This window comes from Halichoerus grypus, chromosome 5, assembly GCF_964656455.1.
Source record: "Halichoerus grypus chromosome 5, mHalGry1.hap1.1, whole genome shotgun sequence".
Classification (NCBI taxonomy): Eukaryota; Metazoa; Chordata; class Mammalia; order Carnivora; family Phocidae; genus Halichoerus; species Halichoerus grypus.
The window spans coordinates 166,086,934-166,107,932 of record NC_135716.1 but is presented as its reverse complement, the minus strand read 5'-3'; the positions used below and the strand labels follow the sequence as shown (position 1 = coordinate 166,107,932).

At 49.5% G+C, this 20,999-nt stretch overlaps 1 protein-coding gene across 2 annotated transcripts in view; it reads left to right on the top strand.

The window, feature by feature from the left end:
• OPRD1 (opioid receptor delta 1) overlaps positions 1 to 20,575 on the top strand; it is a 32,152-nt gene extending 11,577 nt beyond the window's left edge. Inside the window, exons 2-4 of one of the 2 annotated variants that reach the window (XM_036123461.2) lie at positions 6,846 to 7,004; positions 17,156 to 17,505; positions 19,893 to 20,575. In XM_036123461.2, coding sequence (XP_035979354.2) covers positions 6,846 to 7,004; positions 17,156 to 17,505; positions 19,893 to 20,434 — 1,051 coding nt within the window. In that variant the 3' untranslated portion in view covers positions 20,435 to 20,575. The remainder of the gene's footprint in view (positions 1 to 6,845; positions 7,005 to 17,155; positions 17,506 to 19,892) is intronic. The other variant, XM_036123462.2, reaches the window with a different exon arrangement.
• Positions 20,576 to 20,999: the final 424 nt, after the last annotated feature.

The following is a 20,999-nucleotide window of genomic DNA, read 5'->3' as shown; positions in this document are numbered from 1 at the left end:
CCAGAAGGATATATTTCAAGGCATCGGCTTATGCAGTTGTGGGGTCTAGCGAGGCTGGTTGGCTGGAAACTCTCGGGCAACAGCGGATGATGTAGTCAACTGACAGAATTTCTTCTTCCCCTCAGTTTTGCTCTTAAGGTTGAGCCTCATTACCAAGGATAACTTCCTTAAAGTCAACTGATGGCATATATTAACCACATCTACAAAATACCTTCACAGCAACAACTAGATTGATTGGTGTTTGATTAAATAACTGGATATTGGAGCCCAGCCAGGTTGACGCATAAAACTAATCATCACAGAATCAGACAGAGCCAGGCTTGAGTCCTGGTACTAGAGCTTATAGGCTGTGTGACCTTGGGCAAGTTTCTCTGCCTTTCTGAGCCTCAGTCCTCTCATCTGCCAAATGTGGTGATGATGCTTACTTACCACAGTCATTTGTTGTGAGGATGAAATGCAACGATGTAAATCAAGTGTCTTTGTCCCTGCCTCGCATAGAATGAGGGGAGCTACACACAAGTAGATGGTCATGAATCCGTGTTTTCTAGTTGTAACGTAATTGCTCGTTCCAGTGTTTGCCTTCCCTTTCCAACTGGTCGCTCCTGGAGGGTGGGATCTGTGTCCCATTCATCTTCTATACTATTTCCTAGCTCCATCCCTGACCTGAAGGAAACATCACTATTTCCTAAATATCTAGTTGACACTTCGTTAATGAGGTTCTCTCTGTGGAGTACTTGGGATCTATGATAAAAATCCTCCAACCGCAAGACAAGGGGGAAGATGTGCGGGAGCCTCAGGCCTCTCTTCTCTCTAGAGTAACGCTTTGCTTCTCGGCTTCGTAAATCCCTCCTCCGGGGAGCCTTCTCTAATGCCCCCAGGCCAAGAGACTCCCCCCTCCTCTGTGTTGCCACAGTGTCCTCTGTGTTCCCCATTCACACATAGTTTTTCAAGCACTTGATTGCTCATCTCTCCCTCTCTCTTCAGAGGAGCAGGTGTGTGTGTGGGGGGGGCGGGGGTAGCCTTCGCTCACAGCTGGAGCCCCAGCCTTGGGTCTGACATTCAGACAGCAGGTCAGTAGGTGTTTGTAGGAGGGGCATGTCCTATTTCCAGAGACCGTGGGCTGACATGCTACACTTGAGGAACTCTGCTTTCTTGGGGCCTCTGTTGTGTCTGGCTGCCCCATTCCCTGGCCCAGCCACCCTTAAGCCAGAAGCAGAGCCAGGGTGATGGAGAAGAGCTTCTAGCTGGCTTCCATGCGCGGGTTGTGGTTCTTGAGCTGAACGGCACAAGCCTCTGCCCTGTTTATTGCTGAGCGTGACCTGGCCACCCTGGCCCCCACTCATGTTCAACTCAGGGCTCTTTATTTCCATGTTCCAGCCTTTAAACTTCTCCTGTGACATGCCTTGTTATAATTAACCACTTTCCTTCCTCAGGCTGTGCCAAAACTGAGACAGCTAATTAATTTCTGGCAACTTGCCACTCCTGTTAAATGGTGGGCAGGGACAGCTTGTAGCCCTTGCTGCCCAGCGGGCTTGTTTTGCCAGTGGGAAGAGCAACCACCCTTTGTGTACAAATAGAGGGAGCCCCAGCCGGACCTTGGCTGGCTGGCGGGCAGATGCTTTGTTTAAGCTGTTTGTTCCCCACTGTGGGCAGAGCCTCTGTGATCACTGCTCTTGCAGTGCCTTGTCCTCCTCCTTTGTGAAACAAAGGGATTGAGCTCGATGCACAGGGAGAAGAAGACGGGGTAGAGGTTAGGTTCTGGAGTCCGAGGGACCCAAGGCCCAGCCCCGCCACTCCTAGCCGTGGGACTTTTGGTGACTTACTTCTGCCCTCTGAGCCTGGGATTCCTCACCTGTAGAATGAGGCGAAAGCTCACGTCCCGTGCAGACCCGGTGGGATACACACTCGTGGTGCTCAGTTAGCGGCACAGCTAAGTGTAAGTGTAAGTGTAACAGAGTAAGTGCTCGGTAAACACTCTCACCCACCACCTTTCCTTTCAGTGCTCACATTCTGTATTCCTGATGGAAGAGAAAGTCCTTTTGTTGGGAGAATTGGGGAGTGGAGCGATTTGAACAGACCTAGATCGCTTCTGTGTTTGAGGCCACGGCTGGCAAGATGCTTCGCCCCTCTGTATTCGTGTCTTAGGGCTGCCGTCCAAATGACCGTGAACTGGGTGGCTTACAACAACAGAAATGTATCCTTCACAGTTCAGGAGGCCAGAAGTGTGAAATCAAGCATGGCAGGCTCCCTGCGAAGGCTCTCGGGAACACTCCTTCCTCGCCTCGCTTCTGGTGGGTGCCAGCAGACCCTAGTGTCCCTCGGGCTTGCAAATGCATCTCTCCAATTGTCGCCCCTGTCTTCCCATGGCCGTGTTCCCTCTGTGTGTGTCTCTGCATTTCCTCTTATAGGGACACCAGTCATCGTGGAGTTAGGGCCCACCCTGATCTAGTATGACCTCATCTTAATTATGTCGGCAAAGACCCTATTTCCAGAAAAGGTCACATCACAGGTTCCAGGTCGATATGAATTTTGGGGGCACCTATTCAACCCAGTACACTCCCCAAGTCTCACTTCCCTCTTCTGTATAAGGACGATAATAATAGTAGCGATTTCGTAGGGTCGTTGGAGTTAATCTATATGAATGTGAGCTAATCTATGTGAACGCCACGGTAGAATTCAGTAGAGGACGTCAGGCCCGTGTAAGCACTGAGTCAGCATAGCTGCCGAGATAGAGATAGTGAAGATGATGACGGCGACGGGGACGGCTCTATCCGTGGACCTACCCTACATTGGTTAATTGCTGGATGCAGGGACCTAGAATGTAGGCATCTACTAAGAGCCCAGGCCCTCATCAGGAATTCTGAAGCCTTGGACAGGAGCCTGCCCTGTTCCCTTTGGCCTCAACCGCCTTGAGCCCTCATCTGAGATTTTTAGTTCCTAGGAGGACAGCTTGGGGGCGCCTGGGTGGCTCAGTCGCTAAGCATCTGCCTTCAGCTCAGGTCATGATCCCAGGGTCCTAGGATCGAGCCCCTCATTGGGCTCCCTGCTTGGTGGGAAGCCTGCTTCTCCCTCTCCCACTCCCCCTGCTTGTGTTCCCTCTGTCGCTGTGTCTCTGTCAGTAAATAAATAAATAAATAAAAGAAGGACAGCTTGGTAGAGAAGAAAGAACTTGGCCTCTCAGGAGTCAGGGAACTGACACCTGGTGTCACCTCGTGCAGCTGTCCTTCCCTGTCCGGGCCTCAGTTTCCCAATCTGTAAAGTGGGAGAGGAGGTTGGAACTCAGTGTTATGGATCAGAGCTTCTTCCAGTGCTCAGGTTCCAGCACAGGGCTCTGGGTCCCACTGCAATGGTGGCAGGTTACCAAAGGCCAGCACAGGAGTCAGGATGGAGCCGGGGACTGCCAGGATGGCTGAAGCAGGTGTCATTCTGGGCCCTTTTTCCTCCTCTGGACAAGAGAAGCCACTCTGATATGAGCAGCGTGCTAGGGACATCATAGGCAGGAGTTCATTTTGTTCTCGCCACACCGTCATGTGGTAGGATCTTTATACCCAGTTCACAGAGGAGCAGACTGAGGCTTGGGAGAAGTTAGAACTTGCCCAAGTTTGTACAGTTGGTTAGAGACAGGGCTGGGGCTTAAATCTGGGTGTATCTGGTGCCAAAGGCCATGCCTCTGTCTGGGCTGCACCTTTACTGTGCTAGTTTCCTAGGGCTGCCCTAACACATTAGCGTGAACTTAATGTCACAGAGATGTATTCTGTCACAGTTCTGGAGGCCAGAAGTCCACAGAGTGTCTGCAGGGCCATGCTCCCTCTGCAGGTGCGTGGGCAGAGGCCGTCCTTGACTCCTCCAGCTTCTGGCAGCTCCGCGTAGCTGCGCCCCTCCAGTCTGTGCCTCTGTCTTCACCTGGTCAGCTCCTTGTCTCCTCCTCTGCCTGTGTGTCTTTTACAAGGACCCCTGTCCCTGGTGTTAGAGCCCACCCAGACAATCCAGGATGGTCTCATCTTAAAATCCTTAACTTAAACACGTCTGCAAAGACCCTTTTCCCAAGTAAAGTCAGTACATACAGGCACTAGGGGTTGGGACGTGGACTTGTCCTTCTCAGGGCCACCATCCAACCCACCACGGTTATGAAAGACTTGGTGGTGATGGTATCTGCCAAATCCCTGGCCCGCAGTGTAGATGTGCAGGGGGGCAGGGAATTTCTGGAGCAGTTTAGAAGGAGAAGATGAACACAGTTGTGAGCTGAGGAGGCCAGTTTGGGGACTTGTGTGACAGGGGGGTGCAGTTTAATCTGGTATTTGCACCGGCAGTGAGTGGTGAGCTCGGAAACACTGAAGAGCGCATCTGGATGTGGGCAGATGGGGCCAGCCATGGGACACAAACCTGGACACCTGTCCACAGGGGCCGGCCCTGCTGGCTGGGGCATATGTCCACGTGAAAGGATTTGAGGTTCTAGCTCCCACAGAAGATGGCGTTGGCCTCTCTTATTTGCCTGGGGAGATGGGAGAAGGCCAGGCCTGAGCACTTTCTGTGTGCCTACCACATAGTTGACCTGCATCATCTTTGGCCCTCCATTAACCCAAGAGGGTGGTATCCTCTGTCCTCAGATGATCACACCCAGGAGTGTGCCAGAACAACCCAAGTTGAGGGCGCCGAGGAATGGCCACATGGTGCTGAGCAGGCAGCTAACCCAAGCAGCCATAATGGCCAAAGTGCACTGAGCACTTCCTTGTATTCACTCTGGTCTCAGCACAGCTGGATGAGGCATGCGTGGACTTTAACCCCTGCCATTTTCCAACATGTGGAAGGCAGAAGGGTTAGTTTTAGACTGTGATTCCGTGAGCAGAACCAGGGAAAATTGTGCCAGCTGAGAAAGAGGCAGCCCTTGGCTCGAAAAAAGAGAGAGAACTTCCTTACTCTGCATGTGGTCCCAATAACAGGGTGGATTGTGCCTGCAGGTGGTGGTGAGTCCCCCGTCTCTGGACATACTCAAGCAGAAACTGCATAGCCATTTGTTTGGAGGGCCTTAGAGGGAATGCCCTCACTGTGAAGTTGCATTCTAGCTCTGAGATTACAGGAATTTTTCCCCAGGAGATCAACAGATATCTGTGTGCACAAAGGTGTTTATCACAGTGTTATTTATAATAGCGAAAAAGTGGAAACAACCTACATATCTTTCAATAGGGGATTTGTTAAGTAATTTCATGCAGGAGCTTCAGTGTCCACAAGTGAGACTAGATCTGGCCTGCGGTCTGTTGTTGTGTGATCCTTGAGCTATAAATAGTTTTTGTACTTTGAAAGGGTTGTAAAAGAGAAAACAAGAATGTGTAACAGAGATCCTCTGTGGCCTGAAAGCCTAAAATATTTACCCTCTGGCCCTTTACAGAAAAAGCCTGTTGACCTCTGGATTAGAATCACAGGCAGTCACCAAAAATTATATCAATTTGTATCTATGGACATAGAGAGATGGTCACAGCATAGTTTTGAGAGAAAGAAACAGGTTATATAACAGTATTAAAGCAAGATCCCGTTTATATAAAACAGGGTATGAGTGTATGTTATCTGTAACAGTGGTCTGGAATATTAATAGTGGTTTTAAATTTTCTTTATTAAATGATTCTATGTTGTTTGAACATTTCATAGTGAGCAGCTATTATTTTTGAGATCTCAAAAAGGGTTTGGAACCAAGTTAATTCGAAATACGCCAGCAATCCATGCTGTTTGGAACCAAATGAGTTTTGATCGACCCTGAAGCCATTTTGTTCGATTTGTCCCTGAGGTGCCACAAGGTCAGTCTGACTGAGGGTTGGTGCTCTTACCTTGCTGCTGTTATTGGTTTTGTTTTCAGGTCTCTTGTCCCTACTTTGATCCTCATGGGCTGTGGTGTCTGAGTGGAAAACATGCCCCTCAGCTTAGTTAGAAACAAATGAGCTACTTTGGAGAAATGATTTGACATTTCCTTCGGCCACGGCAGAACTGAGCTGCTTTGGATTCAGGGCGAGCAGGGTCAGGCTCAGGTGTCCTTCAGGGGACCTGTGTTGTTCTGGGTTGAGGATGGAAGGGAGGAGGGGAGTGGGGAGGAAGAATTGTCCTAGTCTGAGCTCTTCAGTCTGTGGCTGGTTACTTTAAAGGCTCAGGCACCTGGACTCCTCTGTCCCACTGGGCGTCCTCCAGTAAACCGTGTCCCCTCTGACCTGGCCTTGGGCTGATCCTGGGATACAGCATGGAGGGGACACGGTTCCTCCCCGAAGCATGTCCCAGTCTCGTGTGGAAGACGCACGGGACACTTACTCATTTCCCAAATGTGTGTTGAACACGTTATTATTTGTGCAGGGACTGCTGTAGGTTCTAGGTGCCTAGTGGGGAGCCAGGGAGCAAGACAAAGGCCAGGCCTTTGGAGAGCTTATATTTTAACTGTCAAAGAGAGTCTGTGAGGGGTGCACAGGGGAGAAGCTTGAAACGGAAGTCAAGGGGAAGGAGCTGGGTTCTGGGGAGAAGCACTCTGTTTGAATCTCCCCTCAGCCTCTTTCCGACTCCGCAGCCTTGGGCAAGTCCCTTTACTGCTCCTTGTTCCTGGGGAATCATAAATTCTCTCTACCCTGGGAGGTGCTGGGAGGAATAAATGAAGGAACATGTTGTCCCTGTGCTGGGCACGTCTTAGATATAAGGAGTACATGAACTCATGCCTGGGAAAGACCTGGCACAGAGTTGTTGCCCATAAATATCGGTTGCCAACCCCTTGTGACCAGAGGTGTACGTTTTGTTCTGAATGCACCTCTTTTCCTCAGGCCTCGTCACGGTGCCTGTGACATTTTTCTGATGTTTGTAGGTCTGTCTCTCCCCAGCCCCACCTGGACTGTGAGCAGATTGTCTCCAACCCCCCCGGACTGTAGCAGGGTGGAGGAAGGTGTGAGGAACAGAAGAACGCTGTGGAGCCAGCGCCCGTCCAGACGTTTGCCCCACTTGGTCTTGGCATCCAGACCGGGCCCCTCCGCACAGCCACGGTTTGCGAGCTAGTGCAGGTGACAGGGAGGCGTGGGCTCTGGAGACCAGATCTGAGTTGGTGTTCCCAGCCGCGTGAATTTGGGTGCGCCATCTACCTTAGCTCCTCTGTGGGATGAGGGCGGTGTTAGCACTCAGGCTTGCAGTGGGGATGAAATAAAATCGTGCACTCACTGTTTTTGGCACAGTGCCTGGCCCATGGAAGAAAAGATATTCAGAGAATATTGCTTACAGAACACAAACAACCCACCCAAAGCTGTCAGACCGGTCCCAGGCAGGCCTTGCATGAAGGAGGGAACGGTTTAGCCTTCTGAGCACCTGCCACTCGGCCGCTCTAACCAAGGGCCCTGGCTTTGCTTGGGGAAGAAAATTCTTACCAGGGGCTTACTTGTCAGCTGAGAAGCACAGCTCTCCGGAGGCCCAGGAGCACATGTGGACTTGACGTGCTTCAGACACAGAGCACGCCCTGTCTCTGTCAGACTGAGGTGGGGATGATCTTCCCTGCCAGTGGGGCTTGTCCGACACGATGGGATGGGCGTAAAGCTGTGACATGAACATGGTCGGCCACTTGGTGCTTCTTCTGAAGGAAGCCTCCCTGAGGACTGAGACACGTGGCTGGGAGCACATTCCCTAGCAGCTACATAATTCAAGATGACCTAATGGAGGATTTCGACTTAGGAAGAAAGCAAAGGATTTCCCAAGGCATCTCAGAGTCAATAGAGGTTCACCAGGCTTACTGTCCTCACCCTCAGGGTTGGATCCAATGGGAACCCTATGAGAAAAAAGCAGACTGATATCAGGGGAAAAAACCCAAAAGGGCTGCCTGTTCTTGTCTACATGCTGGCCAGTAAGCTAGATACTTTCACATGTGTTGCTCCTAAAAAGCCAATTACACTGAAATTGCCAACGAGGAAACAGATTCAGAGAGGTGAAGTGATTTACCCAAGATCACACAGTCCTGTATGTTGTGGAGCCAAGATCTGAAGGGCTCTAAAGGATTCCCGCACCACACTCTTCAACTTAGGGAACACACAGTGACGGCACGTTAGTCACGTCCTTTTTTTTTATTGTGGTAAAATACACATAACATAAAATTTACCATTTTCACCATTTTTAGGTACATGAAGCACATTCACACTGTTATGCAGCCATCACCACCACCCATCTCTAGAACTTTCTTCATCTTCCCCAACTGAAACTCTGTCCCCATTAAATAATAATTCCCCATTCTGTCTTCCCCCAGCTCCTGATAATCCCCATTCTACTTTCTGCCTCTGTGAATTGGACTACTCTAAGTACCTCATTATCGGTGGAATCATAGAGGTTTTTGGCCTTTTGTCACTGGCTTACTTCATGTGGTACAGTGTCCTCCAGGCTCATGCATGTCATAGCGTGTGTCAGAATTTCCTTCCTTTTTAAGGCTGAATAATGTTCTTTTGTATGTATAGACCACATCTTGTTTATCCATTCATTTGTAAGTAGACACTTGGGTTGCTTCCACCTTTTGGCTATTATGAAAAGTGCTTGTTTGAATGCATACAGATACCTCTTTGAGACCCTGCTCTTCATGCTTTTGGGTATGTACTCAGAAGTGGAATTGTTGGACCATATGGCATTCTGTTTTCAGTTTTTTGAGGAATCGCCATACTGTTTTCCACAGTGGCTGCACCATATCATATTCCCACCAAAAGTGCACCAATTTCTCCACATCCTTGTCAATACTTGTTATTTTCTGTTGTTTTTTTTTTTTTTTAATATTTATTTATTTATTAGAGCAAGCATCACGCTAACATGAGAGCATGAAGGGAGCAGAGGGAGAGGGATAATCCCAAGCAGACTCCCCACTGAATGTGGAACCTGATGAAGGGCTCAATCCCACCACCCTGAGCCAAAATCAAGAGTTGGACGCTTAACCAACTGAGCCACCCAGGTGCCCCTCTGTTTTGTTGATAGTAGTCATCCTAGTAGGTGTCAAGTGGTATCTCATTGTGGCTTTGATTTTCCTGATGACTAATGATGTTGGGCATCTCTTTATATGCTTATTGGCCATTTTTATATCTTCAGGGAGATGTATGTTCAAGTCCTTTGCCCATTTTTACATCCAGTTGTTTGCTTTTTTTTTAGTATTGATTTGTAGAAGTTCTTTATCTATGCTGCATATTAACCCCTTATTGGGTATGTGATTTGCAAATATTTTCTCCCATTCTGTGTGGCCTTTTTACTCTGTTGATAGTGTCCTTTGATGCACCAAAGTGTTGAGATTTATTTATTTATTTTAGAGGTGGGGAGGAGCAGAGGGAGAGGGAGAATCCGGAAGCAGTCTCCCTACTGAGCATGGAGCCTGATGCAGGGCTCAATCCCAGGATCCCGGGATCATGACCTGCGTTGAAATCAAGAGTCGGTTGCTCAACCCAGCTGAGCCACCCAGGCACCACACCAAATTGTTTCATTTTGATATAGTCCAGTTTATCTGTTTTTCTTTTGTGCTTTTGGTGTCATATCCAAGAAATCATTGCCAAATCCAGTGTCATGTAGCTTTTCCTCCTTTGTTTTCTTCTATGAGCATTATAGTTTTACATTTAGGTCTTTCATTTATTTTGAGTTAATTTTTTTTAAAGATTTTATTTATTTATTTTATAGAGAGACACAGCGAGAGAGGGAACACAAGCAGGGGGAGTGGGAGAGGGAGAAGCAGGCTTCCCGCTGAGCAGGGAGCCTGATGTGGGGCTCGATCCCAGGACCCTGGGATCATGACCTGAGCTGAAGGCAGACGCTTAACAACTGAGCCACCCAGGCGCCCCCATTTTGAGTTAATTTTTTATATGGTATAAGGTAAGGGTCTAATGTCATATCTACAACTTTTTGAAATAGAAAAAAAATAGAGGCCAACAGTAGAGTTTTGAGGGGTGGGGCAGTTAATGATTTATTTTTCCAGAAAGTTCAGTCTCTCACCCAGTCTTGTTCTTCCCTTCATCAGCTTCTATACAGTAGTCAAAGTGATCTTCTAAGAAACACACATAAATCAAACCACATCACTCCCTTGCTTAAAATCTCCAGTGGCTTCCCGCTGCACTCAGAATAAAACCCAAACTTTTTGTTGTGCATGATTTGACCCCTGCTGACTTTTCCCTGCTGAATCTTCTGTTGCTTCTTCTCGGGCTTACTGCCATTTAGTCACACTTAATGTCTGACCATTCCTGCAGCTCATTAAGCTCTTTCCTGTCACAGGGTCTTTGCACATGCTGTTCTTTCTGCTTGAAACAATCTACCTCCTTATCTTCACCTGGCTGACTCCTTCTCATTCTTTCCAACCTGGTAGAAATGTCACCTTGTCTACCATAACAAAATACCATACATTGAGTAGCTTAAACAATAGAAATTTATTTTCTCACAGTTCTGGAGGCTAAAAATGGCAGATTAAGGTGCCAGCATGGTCAATTTCTGATGAGAGTTCTCTTTCGGGCTTCTAGATGGCCACTTTCTTGCTGTGTCTTCACTTGGCAAGGAGAGAGAGGGGGAGGGAAAGGGAGAGAGAGGAGCAACCTTCTGGATGTCTCTTCTTATAACTCAGTTCATAGCTCACATGCTCAGAGAAGCCATTGTTGACCTTCCGATATAAGCCAGATTCCTTCCACAAACCTCCCTCACACTCCTGCTGGGTAGTGTCCATCACTACACCCTGTTCTTATCATTCATGGTAGAGCAGTAATAGTGGGTAACTATATATTAATTAGTGTAGCAGTTTGTTCAATGTCTGGTCCCTCCCTAAGACCATAAATTTTAAGAAACTAGACTGTCATCTCTACTCCTATATTCCTTACTTAGTGCCTGGCACATACCAGATACTTGATTAATACCTGTTGGAAGAGTGAACAAACCTCAGCCTATAGTAAATTCACATTCCTTGACTTTTTCACTAACTATGGGATGGGCTGGGGACAGGAAGGAAGGTAACATGCACTGAGGGGCAGTGTAGCAAAGTCATTACCACATGTTGGCACTAGACAGCCTGAATTAAATACCAGCTCTGCTACTTACTGGTCGTGTGACCTTGGGCAAATTACTTCATCTCTTGTGCCTGAGTTTATGTTCCTTAAGAGATATCAACACATATTTGGATGATGAAAAGCAATTTGAAGGGGAGTAACAGGCTGAGCAGGGGTGAGGTGTGGGACTGAAAACAGGGGCAGAAGATGGATTATCTATAGAGGGAGCATTGAGACCCTTAGCCGCCTCCCCCCCCAGTATGCTGCACAATCAGGTGAGTAACCCTCCACTCTGCAAGAGGTTGAGGGTTTTTCCCTTGAGAAGTTAACCTGGAAGAACTCTGAACTTGGGGCCAGCAGACACAGAAAGGGTCAGAGTGAGATACCAAATGGAAAGTGGGGAGGAGGTCCACAGACCCCTCCTCCAGCTCTGCTACCATAATCCTGACAGCCAGAAGTATGCTCCCCAAGCAGGAGGTTGGAGGATTCTTTTCTCAAGGCCCCAGAGAAAACACATGCTGACACTGATATTTAGATATTCCCCAATATAAAAGCTTAGTTTTTGCCCAGTTGACAGGACCCCCACAGTGATGTGTACACACGTGTGTGCGCACGCACACACACACACACAGGGCTGCCAATTAGTTATTTAGTACTTTACTCAAAGATCAACCTTTTCAGGGCACTTGGGTAGCTCAGTCAGTTAAGCATCTGCCTTCAGCTCAGGTCATGATCCCAGGGTCCTGGGATTGAGCCTTGCAACAGGCCCCCTGCTCAGCGGGGAGTCTGCTTCTCCCTCTGACCCTCCCCCTTCTCATGCTCTCTCTTTCTCTCACTCTCTCAAATAAATAAATGAAGTCTTAAAAAAAAAGATCAACCTTTAGTCACATATCACTAGATATTTGAAGGAAGTCTCTAGGATAAAAGAGGGAGGGCAAGTAGACAAACAATGTTTGAAGCAAATAGACAATGCAGTAAGCAGAAGAAAATACAAAACAAAAATTATTAGTATCCTCAGAGAAATAAGAGAAGATATTGTATCCATGAAATAAGATGCTATAAATGATATATAAAGAAGAAATAATAAAAGAAAAAGAAATGACACTGGGAAAATAAAACATGAGAGCCAAAATAAAAAAGTCAATAGAAGGGTTGAGAGGTATGAAAAGGAAATTTCCCAGAGGATGTACCAAAAAGACAAAGAGATGGAAAATGGAAAAGATAAGAAAATTAAAGGATCAATCAAGAGGCCCAATATCTGACTGACAATTTTCTAGGGATTCCAGAGAAAGCAGAGGGGAGTTAATTATCAAAGAAATGAAGTGAGGATATTTCACACTGAAGGACATGAATCTTCAGAATGAGAGGGCCCAATACAAATGAAAAAGAACCACCCTAAGGCATATCATCACAAAATATCAGAATACCAGGGATAAAGAGAAGATCCTAAAAGTTTTGGAGGTGGGGAGAACAGATTATATACACATCATCAGGAATCAGAATGGTTTCAGATACCTCAGTGGCAGCACTGGAAGCTAGAAGATGAGGGAGCCATGCCTTCAAAATTCTGGTGGAAAATTATTTCCAACCTACTATTCCATATATAGTCAAGGAAATTAGAAGGGGGCATAGAATAAAGACATTCTCAGACATGCAAAGATTTAAAAATTTTACTTCCTATGTGCCCTTTTTTAGGAAGTGACTAGAAGATGTGTTTCACCAAAATGAGGTCATAGACCAAGATAGAAAAGAATTGCAAACCAGGAAGCAGGTTCTTCAACATAGTAGGACAGGTATGCAGCTGGTCTAGAAAGCAACCAGTCCCAAATTGAAAGGGAGGAGGAAAGGCTCCAGGAGGTGGATCACTAGGAAAACAAAAGTAGCTGATAGCTTACATGACTATGTGGACAAAGCATTTTACAGATCTGCTAGAATGTTTGAGGAGATTTAACAATATGTACATAGAATTGAGGGAAAAAGAGGCAATTATTAACTCCAGGAAAAACAAAAATATGTACAGAAAATAAATGTAATTATAGTATACCATTTGGTTCAGCAATGGACAATATAAAGTCATAAGAGTGTATACCCTAAAAGAAAGAATGTAACCCCCAAATTTTAATTTAAGAATTTAGAAGTTGCAATAAAACTATATGAAAGGATGGAGAAAGGAAGTGGAGCTGGGTAGTGTAAGAGTTAATACTCATCTACTGTATTAGTGGTTGTGGAAGACATTAACTAGTGTTCACTAATATCTGGTTCTTCTTGCTTCTGGGCACATAGAAGACTGTATTTCTCAACCCCTTGTAGTTGGGTGGGGCCACATGACCAGTCCAGTCACTCAGCTTCAGGTGGAAATGCTGTGTTGCTGCTAGAATGAAGCTTAGATGATCCTGCAGCTGTCTCTTCTCCCTCTGTGGTGATCAAGGAGGTCTTGGGTTAAGACGGCAGAACCACAAGATTGAAACAGGCTGGCATTGCCTCATGGGATATAGTCCTAGAGACACTGCATGGACTCTGCAAGGATGAGAAATAAACCTTTATCGTGTGAAGCCACTGAGATTTTGGGATTATTTGTTACTGCTGTGTAGCCTGGCTTAACTGATACAAACTTCAACACGTACTGTGTAAAACTGATAAATTAGGAAATGGCCATTTAAGCACATTATTTAGAATTATGGAGACAATCGCCAGAAGAATAAAAATATTAAAAGTGGTTGCCTCTGGGGAGCAGGAAAGAGGAGTGAGGAACCTGTTTTCATTATAGTACTACATTACTTTTTTACACAATGTAATTGTATTACATTGGCAGAAGTAAAATTTTATAAAAAGCTGTGTGTGGGGTGCCTGAGTGGCTCAGTCGTTAAGCGTCTGCCTTCGGCTCAGGTCATGATCCCAGGGTCCTGGGATTGAGCCCCACATCGGGCTCCCTGCTCTGCGGGAAGCCTTCTTCTCCCTCCCCCGCTCCCCCTGCTTGGGTTCCCTCTCTCGCTGTGTCTCTCTCTCTGTCAAAAAAAAAAAAAAAGGCAGCTCTGTGTGTGTGTGTGTGTGTGTGTGTGTGTGTGTGTTGAAAGGATTCCCACCAAACCACTGCAGTGGGTGTCCATAGCAGGGAGGGCATGCTAGACTGGACATCTGAGGAACTACGGGTGTGGCTGGACATGGAAGGTACTGTGGGAATGGAGGCCACCCCAATGGAATGCCAGTCTGAGGAGTTTGATTTCCAATCAGATGGCAATGGGGAGCCATGGAAGAATTGTAAGCAGTAGAGTATCCTGAGCAATCTACTTTTGTAGTGAGCACCTGACTTACCTGGATGATGAATTGTTGGGGGGGGGAGCTGTGTGGTCTCCGTGAGAGCTGATGAGACCTGGACTAAGACCTGCATACAACAAGTGTCTATCAAGGGCCTGTTGTTTGCCAGGCACTCCTGGTATGCCCAGCCACAGAGCAGGGAACAAGATGGACAGAGCCCCCTGCCTTTGGGGAGCATACATGGGCGAGAGAGGCAAATGGAGAGAAAAAAAGTATAAGTCAGGAGGTGGTTCATACTATAAAGAAAAATGAAGCAACTTAAGGAGACAGACAGATGGTGGGGAGAGGGGTACTTTAGATAGGGTGGCTAGGCGTGGCCTCCCTGAGGAGGTGACATTTGAATAGAGTCCTGAATTAAGGGAAGGAACAAGCCATGCAAAGTGTGGGGTTCCAGGCAGAAGGAATAGCAGTCTGGAGGACCTGAGGTGGGAATGGGCTTGATATGTCCAAGGCACAGCAAAAAGGCCAGTGGTGGGGCACGCTGGCGAGGCCCATCCGTCAAGGGGAAAGTTCTGGGACCAATTCATGGAATACGGAGAGAACCTCAGGGAGCCACTAGTGGGTTGAAAGCAGGAGAGCGGCATGATTTGTCTGATTTGGCCAGGCTTGGCAGCGGTTTAGCTGGGGGTGGGTAGGGGGGGCGGTGGGCCGGTTTATTAGGACTGGAGCCTCTGCGGCTCTGCCCAGCAGTCAGTGCGGTGCCTCTCAGCCCGCCTGGACCAGCGACAGCAGCTTCATCACCCACTTCCCAGCAACCCAGCCCCCTCTGGGAATTGAAGGATCCTCACAAATCAAAATAGCAGGCAAAGAACAGCCTCTAATTGTTCTGCGTAAAAGAAGCGAAATTAGACGAGTCAGCTGTGGGGTTGAGACCGCCTCCCACACAGCTGTGATCCCGCACCCCGCTGAAGACAGACTTCCCGAGACTTGAAATTCTGCTGTCTCCGAGCAAAACTTCTTGCTTCTCCAGCCCCAGGACCAATGACAGCTATTTGGGGAGGGAGTGAGACAGATGCTGGCACTGGAGGACAATGAGTGAGTCAGACCAAAAAAAAAAAACACCAAAAAACCAAAAAACCCAAAAAACTTCCCTTCATGAAGGAATAGCCTTAGCTGGTATGAGTTCATTCAGTCATTCAAAACACATTGAGGGCACTCAGTGTGCATTCATCAGCTCTCATGGGCAACACCGCACATCCCGGGTGCCCAGGGCTGGGTGTGGTAGCAGGGGGTTGCTAGAGGGGTAGAGGCATGCAGTGTGGTTCCACCCTGGGGGGTAGAGTGGAGAGAGAGCACTGGTCTGGGAGTCAGGAGGTCTAAGTTCTTGCCTTGGCTCTGCCGCTGTCGCCGTGTGACCTTGGGTGAGTCATGCCACCTCCCTGGGCTTCAGTTTTCCTGTCTTTTCTCAATATGGGCTTTAGGCCACATAGTGTTTCTCAAACTTTAGAGCCCATAAGAATCATTTGGGGGTAGTGCTTGTTAAAGATGAAGATTTCTAGGGCACCTGGATGGCTCAGTCGGTAGAGCATGCGACTCTTGATCTCAGGGTCATGAGTTCAAGCCCCATGTTGGGCCTTGAGCTTACTACAAAAAAAAACCAAAAAAAAACGACGATTCCCAGGCCTGGTTGCCAAAGATTAAGATTTAGTAGGTCTGGGGTGGGGTCTAAGAATCTGCTGTTCTAGGAGTTCTGAAGGGAGTCCTTGGACCACACTTCCATAAAATCACTTTCCCTCAATCTCTCAGGGCTCCTTCTGCTCTGAAATTTGAGGAGTCGCTAATGCAACCCTTCTTTCTCTGGGTTTCTCGCATCATTCTAGGGGCATGAAAGAAGTCCTTATCCCTGCCTTGGTGTACCTGTGTGTTTCTGCAGTGATCACGCTGCACTGGGACACTGTGTCCCAGTGTATGCAGCCTCCTCCAGGCTGTCCGCTGCCCAGCACAGGCCCTGGTACAAAGGGGGCCATGATGGAAATGGTGGCCGAACAAGGGGCCCGTGTGGTGCAGGTGGCCACAGAGCAGTGTCGAGCATGGAGGGGTGTTTCAGGTGCCGGAGGGCTCAGTTGCAGACCTCTGGCTTGGATACCTGGGCTCATGCCCTGGGTTGGATGTATGGGTGGGTCCAGCTGCTTGGGGATAAGAAGGTCTGGATGGGACCACAGGAAGGACTGGGAGTCCCGGTCCACCGCAGAGGGCACCCCAGGAGGTGTAAGGCCCCAGCCAGTCTGCTAGGCAGAGCCCCTTCCTCAGAGCTGGCCAGTCATATTTCCAAAAGGTCAGTGGCAGAAGCCAGAGGGTCAGGTCACTCTCGTCTAGTCCCCAGCTTCATCCTTCATAGATGAAGAATAACTATCATATACTGAACACTTGCCGTGCTTTGAGCTCAGGGCTAAGTGCTATATCATCCCATTACATTTCACAACAACCATACGAGGTTAGTAAAACATCACTCACCCCCCCCCCTTTTTTTACAGTTACAGGCACAGAGGCTTAGAGAGTTCACGTTACTAGCCCAGAGTCCTTCAGTTAATAAATAGTAGAAGTGGGGTTAGAACCTAGACCTGTTCTCCTCTGGAGCCCAGTTTTATTTTTAACCATGTTACTTAGTACCCCTCAGAAGATGAAGGGCTTTTCCTAAAATACCTTCTGCCAAAGTCAGCCACAGCCAGAGAAATCCTTTTGCATCTGCTGTAGTGAAAAGGGGTGATGCTGAGTCAGGTGGTTCAGGGTTCTACTCCCACCTCTGCCCCTGACCTTTTGCATGACCTTGGGCAAATCATTTCCCTCTCTGAGTCTTAAGTGAAACTGAAATCTGTGAAATGGGAACAATTACACACACACTTGTTTTGAAGGTACACTAAGATGAAGACAGCCACCAACATCTACATCTTCAACCTGGCCTTGGCAGATGCACTGGCCACCAGCACGCTGCCCTTCCAGAGTGCCAAGTACCTGATGGAGACATGGCCCTTCGGGGAACTGCTCTGCAAGGCTGTGCTCTCCATTGACTACTACAATATGTTCACCAGCATCTTCACCCTCACCATGATGAGTGTTGACCGCTATATTGCCGTCTGCCACCCCGTCAAGGCCCTGGACTTCCGCACACCCGCCAAGGCCAAGCTGATCAACATCTGCATCTGGGTCCTGGCCTCGGGTGTGGGTGTCCCCATCATGGTCATGGCTGTGACCCGCCCCCGGGGTGAGTGAGTGCGGAAGTTGTGGTCCAGGGCCACTGACCACAGGAGGCAGCATGGGGGCCCCTGTGGGTTTGTAGGCCACTTGCTAGAGTAGGTGTGGGTGGTCCACACTGGTAGAGGTGTGGATTCCTGATCAATGAAAAGTGAGAGTGTGGGGAGTCAGCCAATGGAATGTGAATGGTTGACTGTTGTGAGGATGAATGATTCATCAGTGGTCAGATGGGTTGCTGGCCAAAGGAAATGTATGAATGAGATTGTGGAGGGTTGGGCTGTGGGCGTAGCTGCTGGCCAGGAGTTTGTGGATGACTGACTCAAGGGGATATAGATGGATGGCCAGTGGGGCGAGGGTGTCACTGACCAGTGAGTCATGGAGGCCATAAGAGCTGCAGTCTCATCCCAAATGCCCTTCCACCCCAGTGTAAAAACCACTGGCCCAGATGACCAAGGCAAGCCTTAGAGAATATCCTGTGGAGGATGACAGGTGCATTTGCTCAGAGTAAGAATGGTCGTTAATATAGTAGCTACCTGTATCAGTCAGGGTAGCAGCTGTAACAAGCAATCTCCAGAGTTCAGTGCTGAACAGTATAGAGGTTTATTTCTCACTCACAGTCTAACGTGAGTCAGAGGAGAAGCTCGATTCCACAGTTCTTCAGGGACCCGGGTGCCAAACGATGGTTTTGGAATCTTCCACCGCTGGCATTTGGCCAGCAGATGAATACGGAGAAGGAGTGATGAGAGAGCATGACCAACTTTGAAATGTTATGGCCCATCCCTTCCTAGTGATAACTGGTTACATGGCCCCACCTTGACATAAGGAAGTGGGACAGGGAGTTTAGCAGGGTGCCAATGACACTCTCTGAGCCACAGTGTATCATGGGGCATTGAGAAGTTTATAGGAGGCTAAATGTGTAAAATACTTAGGACAAGGCAGGGATGCCTACCTCTATTTGACCGTAAGAACATCCAGAATCAGAGAGGTCAGGCGGTTTACTTAGGGTCACGTGGCAGGCATTGGCGGAATTTGGCCTACAACCCAAGGCTCCTGCCCTCATGTCTGTTACTCCTATTGGCCCCTGAGGAGGAGGTTTGCAGAGGGTCGGTGCTGTGGGTTGAAGGGGAATAGGCTTGGTGGGAGGCCTTTTGACCACCCTTAACCCCCACAGAGGTAGAGCGCCTGTGCTCTCATATAGCTTCTGTGCAATTGGTCTTGACTCAGCAACTGGGCCCCATTCCTCACTGTCAGCCTTCAGTTTTTGGGCCATTAACTGCAGCCCTGCTGGGGCCCAGACCAGATGGGCCTCCTCACTCCACACTCCATCCCCTATACACACTCCCCCACTCAGCACTTGTTGGTTCTGTATGTAACTTGCCATGTGACCTTGGACAAATGCTGGTCCTCTCTTGAGCCTTGTTCTGGCATCTGCACAATGAAGTCCTTGGACTCAGCCCTGGGGGTCCTGCCATCCTGCTGTCTGGTGGACCCACTCTGTGGATCCCCAGTACCCTTCCTACAACTCTCAGGCTCCAAGTCCACTGTGTGGCTCCCTCAAAACCCGAAGTTCCAAGAGATCTTTGGAGTTCCCCAGGTCAGTTGCAGGTCTGTGTCTGAATCCCAAAACATCCCTAAGGTGCTCATCCAGCCCACACCCATACTCCAGGAACAGGGAACTCATTCCATCCTGGGTGCACCTCTGGACAAATCTGGCAGTCAGGAAGTTCTTCTTGCCATTAAGCTGAGATCCGTCTCCCTGACCCTAGCCCTGACTTTTGGACTCCTAAATGTATCTGCCTCTCTGCCCTGTGAGTGCACCAAGAGCTTGAACCCCCCTGTGCTAAGTGTTTCACATGCCTTAGCCCATTGAATCCTCACAACCCTGTGAGGTTTAGGTACTGTTATTAGTCCCACTTAATGGAAGTTCTCCTGGAGGCTGAATAATTTGCCCAGGGTCACACCACACAGTTAGCAGGGCCCAAGTTCTGCTCTTAACTCATCATGCTTTCTAGATCTGTCTCAGCAGTGTTGTCCTCATTGGAGCTAGTCTGGACATGGGTAGGGTGTTTTGAGTTCTCACAATGACTGGCATTTGGTGGGCTTGGGCTAAATTATATCATTACTGCTGTCCATGGATATAGAGGCTTCTAAGGGGACTGGAAGAAAATATAGAAAGGAGACCTCCTGGATTAGGGCCAATCCTGCTGCGGTCTTTAAGGATGAGTAGGAGTTCACCAAGTACAGAAGTGTAGGAGGACATTCTGGGCAGAAGAATCACCTTGAACAAAGGCCAGGAGGAGGTGTGGTACCTGACCAAGCCAAGAAGGGTGGTGAGCAGGCAGGGTCACTTAGGTCCACACGCTCCTCACCTGCTGTCTCTCCTTGTTTCCCCGGCAGACGGGGCAGTGGTGTGCATGCTCCAGTTCCCCAGCCCTAGCTGGTACTGGGATACGGTGACCAAGATCTGCGTGTTCCTCTTCGCCTTCGTCGTGCCCATTCTCATCATCACCGTGTGCTACGGCCTGATGCTGCTGCGCCTGCGCAGCGTGCGCCTGCTGTCGGGCTCCAAGGAGAAGGACCGCAGCCTGCGGCGCATCACGCGCATGGTGCTGGTGGTGGTGGGCGCCTTCGTGGTGTGCTGGGCGCCCATCCACATCTTCGTCATCGTCTGGACGCTGGTGGACATCGACCGCCGCGACCCGCTCGTGGTGGCCGCGCTGCACCTGTGCATCGCGCTCGGCTACGCCAACAGCAGCCTCAACCCCGTGCTCTACGCCTTCCTCGACGAGAACTTCAAGCGCTGCTTCCGCCAGCTCTGCCGCACGCCCTGCGGCCGCCCGGAGCCCGGCAGCTTCAGCCGCGCCCGCGAGACCACGGCCCGCGAACGGGTCACCGCCTGCACCCCGTCCGACGGTCCCGGCGGGGGGGCCGCCGCCTAAACCGCGCCGGCCCGGCCCGCCGCGCGCTCCTCCGGGGTGACCTGGCCGTCACCCGGGCCCGCAGGGGGCGGGGCCGCGACGCGGAACGGGGCCGAAGGGGCCTCTGGCTTGGAGAAGGGGGTCGGGCTGGAGCCGAGGCGGGGGCCGAGAGGCGGGGCCCCTGGTCTGGGGCGGGGCGCGGGGCGGGCCGGGGGCGGGGCCTCTGGGCTGAGGGCGCGGTCGGCGGCTTTGGGTCGGGTGCGGGGAGCTAGCGACTCTCGGGGAGTGAGGCCTGGGGCTCTGGGACCGGGCCGCTGAAAGGGACCTCTGCGGCGGGCCTCAACCTTGGGACAGCCTCGGGTTCTAGCCAGAGCCGGCCTTGCTGGACCCAGGGGGCCTTGGTGGAGGCCGAGGCTTGAGAACAGGGCTGCAAGACTGGGTCTCTGTGTGGTGGGGAGAGGCCTCTTCTGGGGGCAAAAGAGAAGGACAGGGGATGGTGGCCTCAACCTTGGGGTAGAGTCCCAGCCCCGAGTTCTAGCAAGAGGCGAGGTTGCTGAGGTCCAAGGTCCAACTGGACTGTCGTTAT